This window comes from Quercus lobata, chromosome 10 (genome assembly GCF_001633185.2).
Source record: "Quercus lobata isolate SW786 chromosome 10, ValleyOak3.0 Primary Assembly, whole genome shotgun sequence".
Lineage (NCBI taxonomy): Eukaryota > Viridiplantae > Streptophyta > Magnoliopsida > Fagales > Fagaceae > Quercus > Quercus lobata.
This window is the reverse complement of record NC_044913.1, coordinates 66,167,496-66,186,046: the sequence shown is the minus strand read 5'-3', so window position 1 is coordinate 66,186,046 and position 18,551 is coordinate 66,167,496. Positions and strand designations below refer to the sequence as shown.

At 36.7% G+C, this 18,551-nt stretch overlaps 1 protein-coding gene across 3 annotated transcripts; it reads right to left on the bottom strand.

Annotated features, from left to right (window-relative positions):
• Window positions 1-1,467: 1,467 nt before the first annotated feature.
• On the bottom strand, window positions 1,468-9,072 carry LOC115963814. 3 transcript variants are annotated; one of them, XM_031082992.1, is made up of 4 exons: window positions 8,658-9,072; window positions 7,592-7,701; window positions 5,028-5,069; window positions 1,468-1,983 (listed from the first exon to the last, which is right to left on the bottom strand). In XM_031082992.1, exons 1-4 carry the CDS (start codon window positions 8,731-8,733, stop codon window positions 1,885-1,887), a joined length of 327 nt encoding a protein of 108 aa, XP_030938852.1. In that variant the 5' UTR covers window positions 8,734-9,072; the 3' UTR covers window positions 1,468-1,884. The 3 variants fall into 3 exon arrangements, with proteins under 3 accessions (XP_030938852.1, XP_030938853.1, XP_030938854.1); XM_031082993.1 differs by having other exon boundaries at window positions 1,468-1,816; XM_031082994.1 differs by lacking the exon at window positions 1,468-1,983 and adding an exon at window positions 2,150-3,612.
• Between the last annotated feature and the right edge of the window lie 9,479 nt (window positions 9,073-18,551).

Genomic DNA, 18,551 nt, shown 5'->3' with positions numbered 1-18,551 from the left:
GTATTTGTTACTATTTCTCAAATTTAAGTGTTTACATTAATTAACAAGGGCGTTATAAACCTTTGTTTCAAGGGTCATATTGAGTGCTACAACCACTTTTTTTTCCCAAACAACTATGAAGCATCAGCGTTTCTGCAGAGTCAACATAACTCTAATAAAACATTCTTTTACTTTTGAGAAATAATAATGAAAAGCATTTTGGTCCTCAAGGGGTTGCCATAAGCTTGGTGACATTGAACATAATAGCTCCATAGCATTTTTAGCACTTGGCAATAAACAACTCGGTTGTGTGGAGGGGTTGGATTGGCACTTGGTAGAGAGTCTCTTCTCCCATCTGTGCTGTTCTATATTTACTATGAAAAATGCTACTATACTATATAAGTCTATAACGTGTTTTGCCCCGACATTTCTTAACTACTAGTGATAAGGAATAAGGGTAGATAGAGAATAAGGGAACGAAAATGAAGTCAAAGTATGCCATTTTATTCAGATGGAAATTGAATTAAATGATGATTCCACTTGGGTTCACATTTTCTAATTACTGCAATTAATTAAGCTGACCCCAAAATATTGGGATTAAGGCTTTGTTTATTGTAATTGTCCTTTGCAATTAGTTAAGGTCCTTTGCACATTTGAGTGAATTATAGATCCTCTCAAAACCCTTTCACCAAGTTCTAGAAGCATACAATATGAACAGAGGAGTCCTTATTCAGTTGCCTAAATCGTGGAAGTCAAAAAGGTTTAATAATCCTTTTAGAAGTCTATCTTTCAAAAACATACAAACTGGTAACTTAAATTCAAATGAAGGTATCGAGGGGTGACTTTGAACGCAGTTAAACATATTTAAAAAATTATTTCCTCTATTGCATATGGTTAAAAATTGTTTAGGGAATCAAAAAGTTCTTCTTAAGGGATATTATTTAATACATTAGTTTTAAAATAAATGGCTATAAATTTTCTAAACTATTCCTATTAATTTAAACTTAAATAAAACATATGAAACAGGTATTGACCTTGAAATAGAGGTAAAGAAAAGCCTAAGTAATGAAAGAATTTTTTTTTTTTTTTTTTAAATGGTAGTTATTAACTTCTTAAAAAGGACAATATTTTGAGGTATGTGATTGTAATGTGGTGCATTGAAGAAGTCTGATATGCATCTATCCAACACATAGATACATGAGTATGTTATTAAATCAAGCTTAGCACAAAGATTAGAGTTGTCACTTGATTTAGTTCTAAGAATGGCATGACCTCTATGAAGAGATCTAATTTGTATAACCAGAAAAAGAAAGTTTGGCTTTAGACACCAAACATTGCCCAATCCAAAGGTCAGGCTTTGCTGGAAAAACAGTCAATTAATATAACAAACAACAAATTTATTTCATTTTCCCCTCTTTGTGCAAATTAAATGGGTATTTCAAATAAATTAGATAAGCACAATAACCAATATATAAATATAAAAATCTCAGTAGCAAGCCACAATCAAGACCCTGAATTTTTACTTGGAAAACCCTTCAATGAAAAGGGAAAAACCAGAAAATGGGTTTACAACAATCTTCCACTATAGAAAATGGGTTTACAACAATATTCTCAAGAGCAAATGCTAGATGTGGGTTCCTCGGATGTACTGATTTAGAGCCCTTGGCTTTTACACAGCATCCTTTGGAGTCCCACATTGAAAGAATCTTCCCCTACTTTCTGCCTGAAGCAAAGGAATAATGTACCACTAGTTATAGCTTCCTTTTATTGTGGGTTCCTCGGATGTACTGATTTAGAACCTCACCAACTGGCCAGCATTTGAGAAAACGTAGAGGAACTTCAAGCAACAACACCAGTCAACATGCATGAGGCTCCATTCGTTAGGAAAAATATACTGAAACTTCATCAAAATCGGGAATTATAACAACCTTCCAATGTTGGCTTGAACGTAGTTGGTTTTGTAGAAAAAATTTCTGAACTCTTCTTCTCTCTCATACACAGCAACTTTAGTTTTGCAATTTTTTCAACGAAGATAGCACAATTGTAAAGAGTAGATAAGTGTAGAATATTATTAGAAAATATGAAAAAAATAAGAAGTGATAATTCAAATGAAATCCTTAAAATAGAAAACAAAAGACTTTCTGAATTTTCTGAGAAATATTTGATGTGCTAATAGAAATTCAACCATCATGGAAGAACCACGATAAAATAGAGCTAAAGGTAGAAGATACACAGAAGCTACGCAGTAAGATATGTTAAATATGAATTAATGGTTTGTCACAAAACTCTTAGGATATCATTAACCAAAGAATATGGTAACATATATACGGCTGAAAAAAAAAATAAAAAAATAAAAAATAAAAAATAAAAGAAGAAGAAGAAGAAGAAGAAGCAGAGAGGAGAACAAATCATGAAAAATTAGTCAACTTCAAACCAAAACACTAAACAGAAGGAAATAGAGAGAACATACCATTTTTAAATGATTTTGACCTATTTATTACATAGGATGTATCTAAGGTTTATCTCAATAAATAGAATATGGGCAATCTTAGACCCTTTTGGGCTAAACTACATGACCTCTGATTGGGACAATCAAAGATCACTAGTATTTGTAATTTAGTGACGCAATGAGCCACTTCACCCTAAGCAGATATTGCGACTTCTTGCAAATGTATAGCTCATTAATGAATGATAGGTCCTCAAGTTACTGTACAAGATATTCTCACTATTTGGTTCTATGGAATGGTTATATATTTCTTAAAAAATTAAGTAAATTTGAATGTGCCTTTATTTTATTTTTTTCCCATCCCAGCCAAAAGAAATTACGAAAAACAAAAAAAAAAAAACAAAAAAAATACTAGAATCAGCGGCTTTAAACCATTTTAGAGATCCCACCAACCAATGTTCATTTGAAAATGTAAATTTTATATTGGCATTCTGCTAGAGGAATGTTGTTTACTAACAATAGACCAATATTATTACAAGTCCCTATTTAAGAGAGCTCTCCTAATTGATACATTTAGTTGGGTTAAGAGTGTCTCTTTCTATGCTTCTCAGTTTTAGTTGTGTGGATAATTAGTCACTGACAGAAATTGCAGGTGGAAAAGATTGATGGCTCCCTTGAGTTTCTTATCCTATCTAAAGACGAATTGTGAGATGGTCAGAAAGGACGTTTTCCATGCATTTTGATTCTGTAATTTTTTAAAAAAGTTTTCCTTTCTTTGTTGAGATTCTTGTGTATTGCAAAAGGCCAAAAGTGGATATTGTGTCTTAATTGAAAAACTGTTCATTGCACTCTACCTCTTTACAAATGTAATGGAGATTAATCTCACCTTTTTATCATTTATAGAAAGAAAATAGGTTATTTCTTGTTTCATCAATTTTTGAATGGGTGTCAAGTGTTTGCTTGACTTCTGAATTAATCAAACGTGTGGTACTCCTAACCTTTCAACTCTCTGACTTTCCCATTTTTTTAGAGGTTGTTGCTATGATTAAAAAAATTCAGGAGCTGGAACAGGTAGAAAAGCAGTTGATGCGACAAGCATATCAAAGAGGTAGTGTAGAATCAAGGAGGTTCCTCTCACAGCAGATGTGTAAGCACCCTTCCTTGGCTTGGTGCTAAGGTTTAGTTTTCTGCAAGAGTGGAAGATGATGATGTGCATTAAAATCAAGTGGTTCATAATGATAGGAAATCTTAAGAGTTGTTTAGTTGAAGTTTTTATCTATAAACAAACTCATTAGGCTTCTCATGTATATTACATACTTTCAACTACTAGCATAGTGCTTTTAAGAGCTCCTTGAACCATGGATGCGTCTAACTATATTTGGTAGCCGTACTTTGTCAAGGTGTTGTAAATTTCACAAATTATTGGCTAGAGTCTTGTTTTCTTATCATATGGGGTCTTTGGGTTTACAACATAGATTATTATGGGTTTTCTGGGACTTGTTTTTACTACATATATTGCTAATTTAAAGAGATTTAAATGCTATTTTGGAGTGTTTTGTTTCCCACTAAACTGTTAATTTTTACACTAACATAGACTATAAGATAAAAATTGAAAGTTAACACCAAATCAAGGTGTTCATTTCAAAATTTTAAAGTTAAGGATATATTTACAAATACCCAAAACACTGGCAAGCGCATTGCACATCCAAAATGCTAAACTCTTCTTAACATTAATACAGATTTAACAATCTGAAATTATGAATTTTATTAGCCATGTTCCGAACATTCAATAGGTAAAAGTTCATCAATTTTATAGAGACAAAACAGAAAAACTATATTGCTTATTACATTAGATCTAAATTGCTGGAACATGACTAGTGTTAGATTTAATGAGTCCTTCCTCCAGCTAACTCATATCTATACCTTAATCATGCCAGAATAATTTAAACTATATATATATATATATATATATTGTGCATCCTATGGTGTATTTGGAAGGAACGGAATCGGAGGACTTTTAAGAATTTGGATAGTTCCGGTATTCAGATGATTGCCTCTTTTAGTGGGACTCTTTTTGATTGGTCCTGGGCATGGGAACTCACAACTAGTGATTCTCTCCCCTCTTTTCTTAGCTCTCTTTCTCTTTTGTAATTAATCTGTTGTTTGGTTTTTTTTATTTTTTTTTTTCAGTTTTCTTCTTCTTGTATTTTTAGGGTTTGCTCTATGTTTTTTCATGCATAGAGTAGCCATTTGTATATATAACATTCTTACTTATCAAAAAAAATATAAATATGATAGTAAACCTTAAGAAGGTCAATAATACCATATGCACAAAATGACTTTCATATCAAAAAGAGTCAAAACATAATTCAGTGATTTGGCTGTACTCAATCTAACTATATACGTTGTTTTGGCAATATATGAACATATGTGTTGAGTTGACATGCACACCTTTAGATAGACTAAAAGTTTTGTTTATGTAGATACGTACATTGGCTATAAAAAAGTGACTCTGCAAATACATAAACTGAATAAAGTCTTTTAATGCACAAATTACAAAGTAAATTATATATACATACCCCAAATGGTAAAGAGAGCAAACCTGAAGTGCCTTGGCATCAGTTGTCATCAAGTTCGCTATTTTCTGTGATGCAATATTCTTGTTAGCTTCAAAAGGTGAAAACCATATATTAATATATTAGAAGTATAACCATCAAGAACTTCAGTGTTGTCTGAAACTTTATAAGAACATGAGTTCAATTTTGCTTGCACTAGCTGAACTGGGGATCACTTAACTCACTAGCCCCTGCATATGATCCACTTAAACTGACCTCCCAACCCAAATATGAAAACAAAAATCAACAAGACCTTCTCCCACCCAGTTCAGACATAAACATAGCAATCATTAACCAGCCCAAATCAACAAAATCTATTGCCAAATGTCAGAGAGCTTTTAAGCACAAGAAATCATTTATGTACTGTTGCAGTTTCAGCTCAAGAAATTAAAAAGGCCAACCTATAAGTGAACTTTAAAAGAGATGTTTAAACAAAGAATGTGTATGTTTTTATTAATGGGCATCAAAGCAAGCTCTAATAGCAACCATTTCAATATTGATTCCAAATTGCCATAAAAATTTTGATTTTGAAAAAATTCATTTGGAATCATGACTTTCATAATTGTTTTAGATAATACACAATTTTCCAGTAATTAGTGTGGTTGGTGAGATCACTTTCTATTAATTAATTCAGAAGCATTAATCTATCCATGGGTGGGGAGATGTTTGGTCAGTCAGCATATTTGGTTTGAGTTTGGTGTAGGGAAACTTATTCCTTTTGGCATGATTGTGGTGTGGCAACCAACCACTAAAATAAGCTTTTCCGCTTTCATAATGAAATGGTCTCAAATGTTGGAAAATGAGCAGGAAGATTTCATGAAGGCTTTCCTCAATTGACTGAAAAGCTACTACACCAACACAAATCAGGCAAAAATAATTTCATAGAAGGCTTTCCTCAGTTGACTGAAAAGCTACTACCAAAACCAATCATGCAAAACTAATTTCCTGAAAATATAATGGATTATCAATTTTTTTTTTCATTTTCTAAGTAACAGTTCAGAAAATGCTATTGGAACAATGGGAGGAGGGAGGGGACAATTGGCATGAATAATACACTTATTGGATTGAATCAATACATTATATACTACAAGGGATTAGAAAATTGAGAACACAACCCAGCTAAAACTTCTGTTGGCATTCGAGTGAATGAAAACTTCATAATGTAATTTTTCATCCAGCTGAACACAACAGATATGTTGTCCCTCATGCCTGCACATCAAGGCAAAATTCTTAACTGATTGAATAATCTTTTAGGTCTATTAATAATGTGGATCCAGGTTTTATTAATTCTGCTAAATGAGGATGGGAACCTGAGAAGAATTGAGGTTTATTTTGCATAAAGTATTGAAGTAACAAGTACATAATCTTGGAAGACTAATCTCCCCTTCTCTACTCAGTAATACAAAACTTTTGTTTTTTCTTTTATTTTTATAAATTTTATGAGGGTTAATGGACTTAAGGAGGTTTTGTAGTCATTTATTCAAGGGGTCAAAGTGTGGCAAATATGTATTCACTATCTCATTTCTCTCTTCTTTCATTTTTTATTTATTTTTATTTTTAAAGTTTGTTGTTATCTTTAGTTATTCGCTTATGGATTCTGAATAATTTACAGAGAAACCTTGCAGGTGATAGAAAAGGAGTGAAGCTACAGTGGCTGGGCCTAAAATTAATAGCAAAAGGCCAGGAAAATCATAGAAAAGCCAACATGCAATTTCAACCACTTCAGCTGCTGCTAATTGTGTGTCATCTTCACCCACCACACAAAAAAAGTAGAGATAAATGTTACAATTTTGAGCACCAAGATCTGATTAAGAATACTGGCCCTAATTATGAAAACACATTCAGATTGATAATCTGTTTGAACTTTGAATCTAAGTTCTTAAGTGCACAATGACTAGGAAAGTTTTTTTTTTTTTTTTTTTTTTATAGGTAATTGCAATATATTAAAAATCAAAATGGTATACAAAATAAAGAAAAACAGCAAAGCAAAACAAGACTAGAAAACAAAATACACGAAACCAGCCATATAATTAACGGCACAAAGGTAGAGTATCTAGGAAATCCATCAAAGAAAACGTGGAGAGAGTGGAAGACTTCAATCCCCATTCATAAAGAGTCTTCAGAAATAAAAACTTGAAGTTTGGTGCAGTGGACTCTCTGTCCTTGAAAATGCAGCAATTCCTTTCACCCCAAATGCACAAAGGCTGGGAAAGCTAGGGTATAAACTCACAATTTTCTTTTGTTGCCATGAAAATTTTACATTTATTACTTTATCACTCTTAGATTTAAGATTATTGTAGTAAAGATGTTAAAAGTTATGCTATAGAAAGAAAACTTTGAGTTGTTAACAGAAGCCCATTTGTGATCATTTATAATTCACTAACCTCAGTTTCCACTATAAATTAAAAAGAAGAAAAACAGTAAATTACAAATCAAACTATCTATATGATTGACAGAACTTGCTGTCTATATAAACTAAATTTGGTTTTGTAAATCACCATTTATGAAGTAAAATATGTATAAATATCCAAAATGGTAGGAGAAAGCAAACCTGAAGCGCCTTGGCAACAGTTGTCATCAACTCAATTATTTTCCCAAAAGAAACTTCTTGCCAGCTTCCTGATTTAGTCTTCGTCTTCGAAATCAGACCAATCTGGCTGCCTTCAAAAGGTAAAAACCATATATAGAGGTCCTTACTATGTTTGGGGTTCAGTGGGTGATGCCGAACACTATTGTTTCTCTTCTTTTTGCATGGAGGAATTGGTTGGGAACTTACTCTTCAAAGGTTTGGAATTTGGTACCAGGATGCCTTATGTGGTTAGTATGGAAGGAACGCAATGCCCGAACTTTTGAGGACGTTGAGAGGCCTATAGATATGTTGAAGACCTTGCTTGCTAGGACTTTGTTTGAGTGGTCTAGTATTTGGGGGCTTACGCATTGTAGTTCCTTGTCTGATTTTCTTATCTCTATTAGTCTTTCCTTATGATTTGTTTGTATTTGTTTCAAGGGCAGTGAGTTTACAATCGTAAACACATTGTTCTTTTCCATCAATAAAATTCTTATTATCTATCAAAAAAAAAAGAACCATCAACACCTTCAGTGCTGTCTGAAATTTTAATTTACTAGTAGGACTGGGGATCGCATAATTTCATGGCCCCCCAAGTAAAACCGACCCCCAAACCAAACATGAAATGAAAAATCAGCAAGAACTACACCTACCCAATTTCTCATTATTGTGCAACTAAACTCCATTTTTCCACAATAGTTCACCCTCATAAACAGAGCAATTATGACCCAGTACAAATCAAAAAAAATCTACTGTTAAGTTTTTGACAGCCCTAAGCAAAAGAACTGATCCATATATAAACTTTTACCGTATAATAACGTGAAGGTTACAAGAAATACAGAGAGAAAGAATTGAGTATGTGGACATAAAGCAGGTTCTAATAATGCTAAATCCAATTTTCCAAATTTCCCAATGTCAAGAAAATTTCAATTTTGAAAAAAATTAAAGAAAGAAAATAGCTTAGCAAACAGAAATTGAATAGCAGGAAGACATATTGGTAACAGAGTCAGCTATTTCAACCACCTAAATATGAATAAACTTAACCACTTACCCGCTATCCTGTATGACAACAAATGGAATATGGTCGATCTTGGACTGCTCATTGTCTTCCAAATTGGGGCAATCATAAATCTCCAGCGTTTTCAATTGGGTGAGGTGTCGCATGGCTTCCTCGGTGGGCAGATGCAGCAAGCGATTGCAATCCATAATATACAGCTTTTGAAGAGAGGAAAGATTGCCTAACCACTCTGGCAAAGCTAACATCTCATATAATCCCTCCATCCACAGAATTTTAAGGGCAATGAAATATTGAATTTGGTCCAGGAGCTTTTGGAGAAAGAGTAGGCTGACTCACACAATTTGAGCTTTTGGAGAAAGGTGAATGGATAAAATGATCCCTCTATCCCAAGTTGAATATTTCCTTTTCCTTTAATTTTGCACTTTTGGCTTCTTCCTTATCTTCCACCTTCTCTAGTATGTGTTTAGGGATGAAATAAGACGGATTGAAAATTTTGTAGGGAAAATAGAAAGGAAAATTTTTTTTAAAATGTATTTGATTGGAAGGGAAGAAAAGGAAATAAATAATTGGAGTTAAGTGTTTTCTCCTGGGATTTACTTAATGGACAAAAATAGTTATGTTCTTTTTTTTTCCTTTTTTTTGGTGGGCACGCTTTTTGTTGTTTTTTTTTTTTATTTTTTCATTTTTTGATTTTCATTTGCCTGGGTTTTCTTTCCTGACATTGCTTTTTTTTCTTTTCTTTTTTTTTTCTTTTTTTTATTTTTTCATTTTTTCATTTCCTGGGTTGTGGGGGCACGTTGCCTTTTTTCCTTTTTTTTCTTTTCTTTTTTGGACATTACCTTTTTTTTTTTCTTTTTTTTTCTTTTTGGGCTGTGGGTGTGATAGTTGTTTTTTTTTTTTTTTTTTTTTATAACTAGAAATGATTTTTTTTGGAACATAATTTTTTTTTTTAATAAATGGAGAGATTGCTTTTTTTTTTCTTCTTTTTTATCGTTTGTCCTTTTTTGTATTAATTGGCTATTATTTTTTAACAATGATGTATGAGTAAGTTTATACAAACTCACTTTTTTTATCCCTCCACTTTTTCACTTCCAACCAAACAAAAATTAAATAAATTAAAATTTTTTCTACCCCACTTTTCCATCCTCCCACTGTTTTCTATCCTCCTACTTTTCCACTTCTCCAACCAAATAGACCCTAAAGGTCCCAATTAATTTTCATGTCTGAGATGTGAAGAAGCCTTAAATGTATTAACACACCAATTGTTTCTGGTAACTCTATCAACTTATGTCCATATTGGTAGGGTTTATGCCCTAGAATCCAATTTATTTGAATGTTATAATAATTAAATTGTTTAATTATATGAAACTATTTGTATATGAACTAACAATACATTATCATAGTCCTTGAGATGCACTATATGTGATTTATGTGATTTAGTTACAGAAATTATAAATCACAAATTCCTTATAAACTCAAAATGTAGTTCGTAGTCGATGATTAAATTAGGCATTTCATCTGTGAAGACTATAACACATCAACTAAGATGTTTTGTCTTGATCATGGAAGTGGAGACTTCTAGTTGATATATCCTAAGTGTGTAAAACATATTGAACTAGACCGTTGTGAGATTAATTATAACAATTAACAACTGTCACCTGAATAATTAATCTCACGACTTTTAATTTCATAGATTCTCAATCCTCAGAAGATAGTGAACCCGATCATGAAATGTAGGTTACTTTAATATATCAGGAGTGAGATCTAATTTAAAAGTCAAAACCTTAGTATGTTGGGTAACCACACGTAGTGTTAAGGAAACACATATTCTCAAGATGAAATCCATAATGTCTTTCATAGAGACATGAAATATCCCATTGAGATAAGTTTAATAGGAACTGGTTATTCAGGGTTTGCCACTTTAGTAAGGAGTTACTAAAGCTTATATTTAATTAAATTAGATTTCATAAATACGAAAAATTAAAAAATTAAACCGAAGACTCAAGGAATAAAATAGTTGTTTACAAAGTGACAATTTATTATGATTTTGTTCACTATGGATATTTCATGGAGGGGTCAAATGATATCATATTAGAGTCTTGGGATATAATTTATTAATAAGGTCTAGAGTGCAATTATATTTTCATAATAGTACTTGTTATATAATTAATGGTAACTTTGGGTTTGTCTAAAGTTGACAAATAAGCCCGAGGCCCATTGGAGCTAGAGCCTTAATTATCTCTTTGGTCACATCCCAAGCCACACACTTAAGCCCAATTGGGCTGACCCAAAAGGCTAACCCAATTAGATAATTGGTTATTTATTTATTTAATAAAAGTTATTAAATAAAGTAATTGTCAAGGCAGTTAATATGTACGTATGATTAAAAGAAGAGAAAATAGTTTTTCTCTTAAGTATCTTTTGAATACACCTTCCTTATGGAGAATCAACGTACTTAAGAACTGATTAAAAGACCTCTCATCTTGGGCACCATGTGGAATTGGAATGAAGATTGAATGTATTCTCAAGTCTTGTTTTGAATTTTACTGTATTAAGGTACGCTTTCTGTTTTTTATTCTAGAATTCAAGGTTACATGTTATCTCTCTTGAATGAAGTAGATCCTTGTGTTACTTCTGCTACAAGTTTTGTATGAGATGCAAAACCAATTTTTCCAACACATATAACTTTAAAACATGTAAGCTTTTAAATTCTAATAATATGTTGCCAAAGTTAGCAATCTCTAAAATTAGTGTACACAATTTTGTGAAACCATCACCTTTAAATGAAATTCCTGGTGTTGTTCGGCCATCAAATCCAACAAATAAACTTCATACCAGCTAAAATTATCTAAAACTAAAGATTTTGATTTTGAAATTGAGAGCACAAAATCATATACGAAATCATGCATTTTGCACCTAATAATATTACTGATGATGCCAAAAAAATCACCAACAAGCTACACAGTCCTCGTACGCCCAAAACAGCACCTGCACAGCAAAAAGAGAAGACCTAACAGAGAGCACCGGTGTGGTGCCGGCCAAATACCCTCCGAAGGTCAAGTCAGAACTATTCTCACAACTCTAGAGTGATAGAGAGGGTAAGTTATGCGTACCTTGGTTTGTGAGGGTGCTTGAGTTTTTATAGTAGTAGGGGTTGACCCATTTTCCTTGGAGTAGAAGTCTTTTCCTTATAGGAATCTTCTTAGGTGTATTTTGCAGGATCCTTTCCATATAGATATCCCTCTTAGGTTTCTCAAAACGTGGAGGGTAAGCCATTTCCTTACACACGCAAACGTGATTGGCAAGCAATCTTTGACTAATGCAGTCAGCTTGCACTATGCCTTCAGTCTTAATCTCGTCATGACCCCGTCAGCCTTAGGGTGTTCCTTACTGATGCTTCTCCCTACAAATCTCTTCCGTCGACAGTCATCAAATGAGGGCTAACGGCTTAGTTGTTTCCCATCACCTATAAACCGTTGGCTTATCTTTTTGTGATTAATCTCTCTTTTATCCTTATCAGTTGCCCCATACTCCATATCTCCGTCACTTTATATACTAACGGGTTATGGAGTTAACGTTTTTGTTGACCGATTATTGTTATATTCTTTAAGGGAGCGGGAAAATTATTTACCAGGAACTCCTCGAGCTGTTGTGCATTTAATGCTTTGGACAAATAGCACGTTCTCATTAGCTTTACTTCTGACGAGGGCGTCGCTCATCTTCCACGCACTTCCACTCTATATATAAGCGGCTCCTCCTCCTCATTTCATATATTTCTTCCTTGCTGATCTTTGAAAGAGAGAGACCGTTGCCCTGAATTTCGTCAGCTCATTCCTTACTTCCGTCAGCTTGTCCATTGCTACCCTTGAAGCTGTTTTTCTAAGAAAGTCAACTTACCAGTAAGTTCTATTTCCTCTTCTCTTTCATTTTTGCTTATGCCTGAATAATTCTTTAGTGAGAACGTCAGCTTAGGTACTTAAATTGGATCTGTCACTTGTAGGTAGTTAGATGTCAAGTGACGCGTCGTGTGAGGAGTCATCAATCCGTGAAGGAGCGAGCTACGAGGAGGCCTTTGGTTCTGGTGATGAGTCAGAGGACTTCTCACCTTCGCCAGAGAGAGAGAGACGTCGGCCCAATCTCCCGATGGTGATGAGAGTTATACTGAGAGGGTAAGGATGAAGTAGAACAGGGAAGAGGGGAGAGTAGAAGTGACGGGGACGATATTGATGTTGACGGGGATGATGGTGAAGGTGATGAGGAATCCAATGGAGGGACCTCAGAGGGTCTAGGGGATAACCATCCTTTCATTCTACCTGAGGATTGGGCCATCAACAAGTTTTTACCTATGATGAGTGATAAGGTTTTTAGGGAGTTGCACGCCCGTTACAAAATTCTGGACCATATCCCGAACCGTCTCCCTAGAGAGAATGAGAGATGTTACTCAGGGAGAACCGCTAACGTTAGCATGCATAATGCCATGTTTACTGCGGGTCTAAGATTGCCGCTGACGGCCCTACACCTTCAGCTAACTGATTTTCTAGGCTTGTTCGTCACTCAAATCACCCCGAATGCCTGGAGAACTTTCATAGGTGCCGAAATACTGTGGGGTCATCTTAGTGGAGGCAACCGTTAGCTTACCTTGGATGAATTCTTTTACTGCTACAGACCCCATCGTATCGCCTCATCCAAAGGAACATACCATTTTCATGTCCGGGAGAAAAGTTTGAGGCTAGTATCAGATATGCTAGATTCTAATAGGAACTGGAGAAGTAGATATTTCTTTGTTGAGGGGATGGATTGGGTTTGCCGTCAGGAGGAATGGGCAATGATTCCCCATGGTTATTTTGACAACACTTGGGCTTTTATCAGGGATTCAGGTTAATCCTATCAACCATGTTTCTTTTGTTTTGGAGTGACGCTACTAACATTCTTTCTTTCTTTTTTCTTTTTTTTCTTTTCAGCTAATACCCGTCCCCACATAACCGACGAACAGAAGGAGTTCATCCATCGGGTCCTCGAAATTCCTTTGGAGGAACGAAAGTGTAGGGATTTGATCACCCTTGACACTATTCATTTGTATTGTGAAGGTCCAGAACCGTCAACTGAAGCCCAAAAATTGGACGACTTTTCTCGCTGACGTGAGTAGATTCCTTATTACCTTCATTAGTCTACTCCTCCGTCTGTTGTTCTAACTGTTTTTTTTTTTTTTTTTTTTTTTTTTTTTTTTTTGTAGAGATGGAATCTGCTAAACAGAGGGTGAGGGCTGCCGCAGTCCATCAGAAGGAGGAGAAGAGGGCAAGGAGGCAGGGGGGAAAACCTCGTCAACCCCTAAAACCGTCGCTCATCCTGCAAAGAGGAAGCCCGACGGGAGTGACGGCTATCCGTCTAAAAAGGCCGCCGTCACTCCTGGGGATAGTGCTTCAAAGGAAAATTCCCCTCTTAAGCTAAGCCATGTTGCGAGCAAGGGGGTAATGACTTCCTTAGGTCCCGTCAACGAGGGCCCCTGCCGCCTCTTAACCCATAAGGACTACGCCGTTGGGGAGGTTGGGTCCTTCATAAAACCGACAGACATAAAGCCTTGTGATTTGTTGGGGACGAAGGATTTAGGGGCGTCAGCCCTTTTTGATCTCACCAGGATATGCTTGCTACCTTTTGGTTGAATTGGTTTTATTTTGTTTTGATAAACTCTAACTGACGTCTGTGTTCTCTTCTCTGGCCCTGGTGCTCGTCGAGGCCTTTTAGGACCGTTGTGTTGCAAAGGAGGGAGTCGTCACCCGAGTCTGGAAGCATAATACAAATTTGATGAATGAACAGGGGCAGTACAAGGATGTCGTCCATACGCAAAACAAAGAGCTGATGGAAGTCAGGGAGAAGCTGGAGGAGGCTGACCGTCAGAATGAAAAGCTCCAGGAGGAGGTGACGGACCTAGGCCAAAGGGTGCAGACAACTAGGACTGATGCGGTTCGAGATTTTAAAGCGTCGTAATCGTTATTTGACTCTTGTGCCATGTATTATGGCACTGGGTTTGACGATTACCTTAAGCAAGTCGCGTCGGCATTCCCAGAGCTGGACTTGTCTGGAATTACAATGAATGATGGAGATGACGGCTCCTCTAAGCCCAATCTTACTCTGGAGGATGACGGTGTCATTGTTCTAGCTCAGCCTGCTGCAAACCCTCCTATTCCTGCTTCCAACACTCCGGCTGTGATTGTAGACGTTGAAAATCAAAAAGCTGACGGGAATCCTGCTGATGCTCCTGCTCCTTAGTTCTTTTTATTTGTATTTTAACCTTGTATTTCAATCATTTTGCAAACAATCGTTTAATGTGTATTTCAATTACTTTTCAAACAATTGTTTAAGTGCCCGTTTGGTTTTTTGGGCTTTTGTTTGTATACAGTTGCATTTACTACGTGGCATGTTATTCCCGTCGTTTTCATATTTTTTAATTAGTGATTGTGCTAGATGAAGTACTGGTAAGCATTCCCGTTTACTTTGGGAACTCCGTCAGTTTTTTGAACTGGTTTGGAGATTCTGTCGGTATGGTCTTTGTGTGACTTATGAGCGTGTCCATCTTATCCTTTTGGGTTGGATAGTCTCGTTAGTTTTACGGGCTTTCCCCTTGGGTTTTCGACCTTGTTCGTCATTTTTCAAGGTCCGTCGGTTTGGTAGCTTTATCCACGTAATTGTTCCGTCACTTTTGGTAGCCCGTCGGCTTTATAGCCTCGCCCATCAATTGTCACCACTTTTTATTACTTTAATGTGACTGTCAGTTTTCTAATTTCCAGTTATTTTATGGACTTAATGTAAGCCCGTTAGTTCTACAATGGCCTCATCCGTTTGGTGAGACCGTCAGCTTTTTGGCTTCCGTTCGTACTTGTGGACTTGATGAGCTTGATATTTTTGTAGGCCCGTTGGTTTTAGAACCATGTCCATATGATGATAGTCTCATCTATTTGGTGAGACCGTCAGCTTTTTAGCTCTAGTCTGTCATGGACTTGATGAGCTTGTCATCTTTGTAGGCCCGTTGGTTTTAGAAGTTTGTCCATATTATGATTGTCTCATCTATTTGGTGAAACCGTCAGCTTTTTAGCTTTAATCTCTGTCATGGACTTGATGAGCTTGTCATCTTTGTAGGCCCCTTGGTTTTAGAACCTTGTCCATATTATGATTGTCTCATCTATTTGGTGAAACCGTCAGCTTTTTAGCTTTAATCTCTGTCATGGACTTGATGAGCTTGTCATCTTTGTAGGCCCCTTGGTTTTAGAACCTTGTCCATATTATGATAGTCTCATCTATTTGGTGAAACCGTCAGCTTTTTAGCTTTAGTCTCTGTCATGGACTTGATGAGCTTGTCATCTTTGTAGGCCCGTTGGTTTTAGAACCTTGTCCATATTATGATAGTCTCATCTATTTGGTGAAACCGTCAGTTTTTTAGCTTTAGTCTATGTCATGGACTTGATGAGCTTGTCATCTTTGTAGGCCCATTGGTTTTAGAACCTTGTCCATATTATGATTGTCTCATCTATTTGGTGAAATCATAAGCTTTTTAGCTTTAGTCTCTATCATGGACTTGATGAGCTTGTCATCTTTGTAGGTCCGTTGGTTTTAGAACCTTGTCCATAGTCTCATCTATTTGGTGAAACCGTCAGCTTTTTAGCTTCAGTCCATGCGTTATGGACTTAGTCGTTTTACTTTTGTTGTTCACTTTTGTGAACTTAGTCGTCCACTTTTATGAAGTTTAAACTGTAGATTTGTAAAATAGAAACTTCAGCAATTTTTGAATAAACTCCTCTTATTGCCATGCATTTGTAAATAAAAGTAGTTCTAAAACCAAATCCTGCCCTTTGGGCTTAAAATGAAAAAGAGGTATTATTGCAAAAAAACTAAAGTAACTGATAAAACTGAGGAATAAGACTAAAATTTACTTAAATGTAAATAAAAAGGTTGGTCTTCATGTTGCCGCTTCTACTGGTAATACTTTCGTAAGTGCTCGGTGTTCCATGGATGCGGCAGCTTCTGTCCATCTAACATCTCCAGGTGGTAAGTGTCTTTCCTCTGCCATGATGTAACTCGGTAAGGTCCTTCCTAATTGGAGCCGAGCTTCCCTTGGGTAGGGTCTCTAGCGGCGCCCATGACCTTTCTAAGAATGAGATCTTCAACTTAGAAGTCTTTGTGTCAGACTCAAGAGTTGTAGTGTTTGGCCATGTGGTCCTGGTACCTAGCGAGCCTTTGTTCTGCCGCCACCCTGATCTCATCCACTAGGTCAAGCTGTAGTTGCATTGCCTCGTCATTCTTGTTCTCGTCATGGTTGTACACCTTGTAGCTCGTGAGCCTAACTTCGGCCGGGATGACTACTTCGCTCCCATACATTAGTCGAAACGGTGTCTCTCCTGTGGGTGTCCTTGCCGTCGTCCTGTATGCCCATAGTATACTTGGCAATTCTTTAGGCCATATACCCTTTGCCCCCTCGAGCCAAGTCTTGATAATCTTAAGCAAGGATCGGTTCGTGACTTGGACCTGGCCATTAGCTTGAGGGTGGAGGAGGGGGAGGAGTAGTGGTTCTTTATTCCTAACTGCGAGCAAAAATCCCAGAAGGAGTTGTTGTCGAATTGCCTCCCGTTATTCAAGACAAAGACTCTAGGAATGCCAAACCTACATATGATGCATCTCCAGACGAAACTTCGTACATTCTTCTCTGTAATGGTGGCCAAAGCTTCAGCTTCCACCCACTTTGTAAAGTAGTTGATGCCCACTACCAGGAACTTTAGCTATCGTATTGCTGTAGGGAATGGTCCCACAATATCTAATCCCTACTGAGCGAACGGCCATAGGGCCGTCATCGAGGTCAGCTCTTCAGTTGGTTGTCTAATAATATTGCTGAATCTTTAGCATTTGTCACAGGTCTTAACATAAGCCTCGGCATCCTTCTGCATGGTGGGCCAATAGTACCCTGCTCACACAAAATTGTGCACCAATGACCTTAACCCCGAATGGTTTCCGCAGATTCCCTCATGTACCTCCCTCATGACGTAGTCTGCCTTTTCCGTACCCAAGCATCTCAGATATAGACGGGAGAATCCTCTTTTATACAAGACGTCTTTTATCAAGACGAACCTTGCCGCCTGGACCTTTAGCTTTCTTGCAGCCTCTTTTCCGTCTGGCAAGACCCCGTTCTTTAAGTATGAAATTATCGGTGCGGTCCAGCTCCTGTCAAAGCCTATTTCCTGTACGTTGCTGGAATCTATTAGTAAAGCTGAACAAAAGAGAGTACATTACCAGGGATGATCATATGTTCTGCTGAAATGACCTTTGCAAGGCGATCGGCTCGCTCGTTTTCTCCTCCAGGGATTTAGACGATTTTGGCCTCTAGGTCATCTACTTTTGCCCTTACTTAATCAAGGTACCTCTTTATCCTTTTGCCCTTGCACTCGTAGTCTCCATTTACTTGGTTAGCAATGACTTGAGAGTCGTAGTAAACGACTACCCTCGCAACTCCTGCTGCTTTGGCGAGGTCGAGACCTGTTACTAACGCTTCATATTCTGATTCATTGTTGGTAGCGGGGAAGTTGAGATGGACCATTCATTTAATTGTATCTCCTTCGGGCGATAGTACTATTATGCCGGCCCCTCCGACTTGTCTGTTGGATGATCCGTCCATATATATGCTCCAATGAGGGGGCTCTTTTGCCCCCTTCTCTTCGTTATAAGTGAATTCTACTATGAAGTCTGCGACGATCTGTCCTTTGATGGCAGTCCGTGGGCGGTACTGGATATCAAACTCGCTCAACTCTATAGCACATAACGCCAGTTAACCAGCAACTTCAGGATTGCTCATCGCCCGTCACAAGGGCTTATCGGTCAGAACGTTCACCGTTTGGGCTTGAAAGTATAGCTTGAGCTTGCGAGCTGCTGTAACTAATGCAAAGA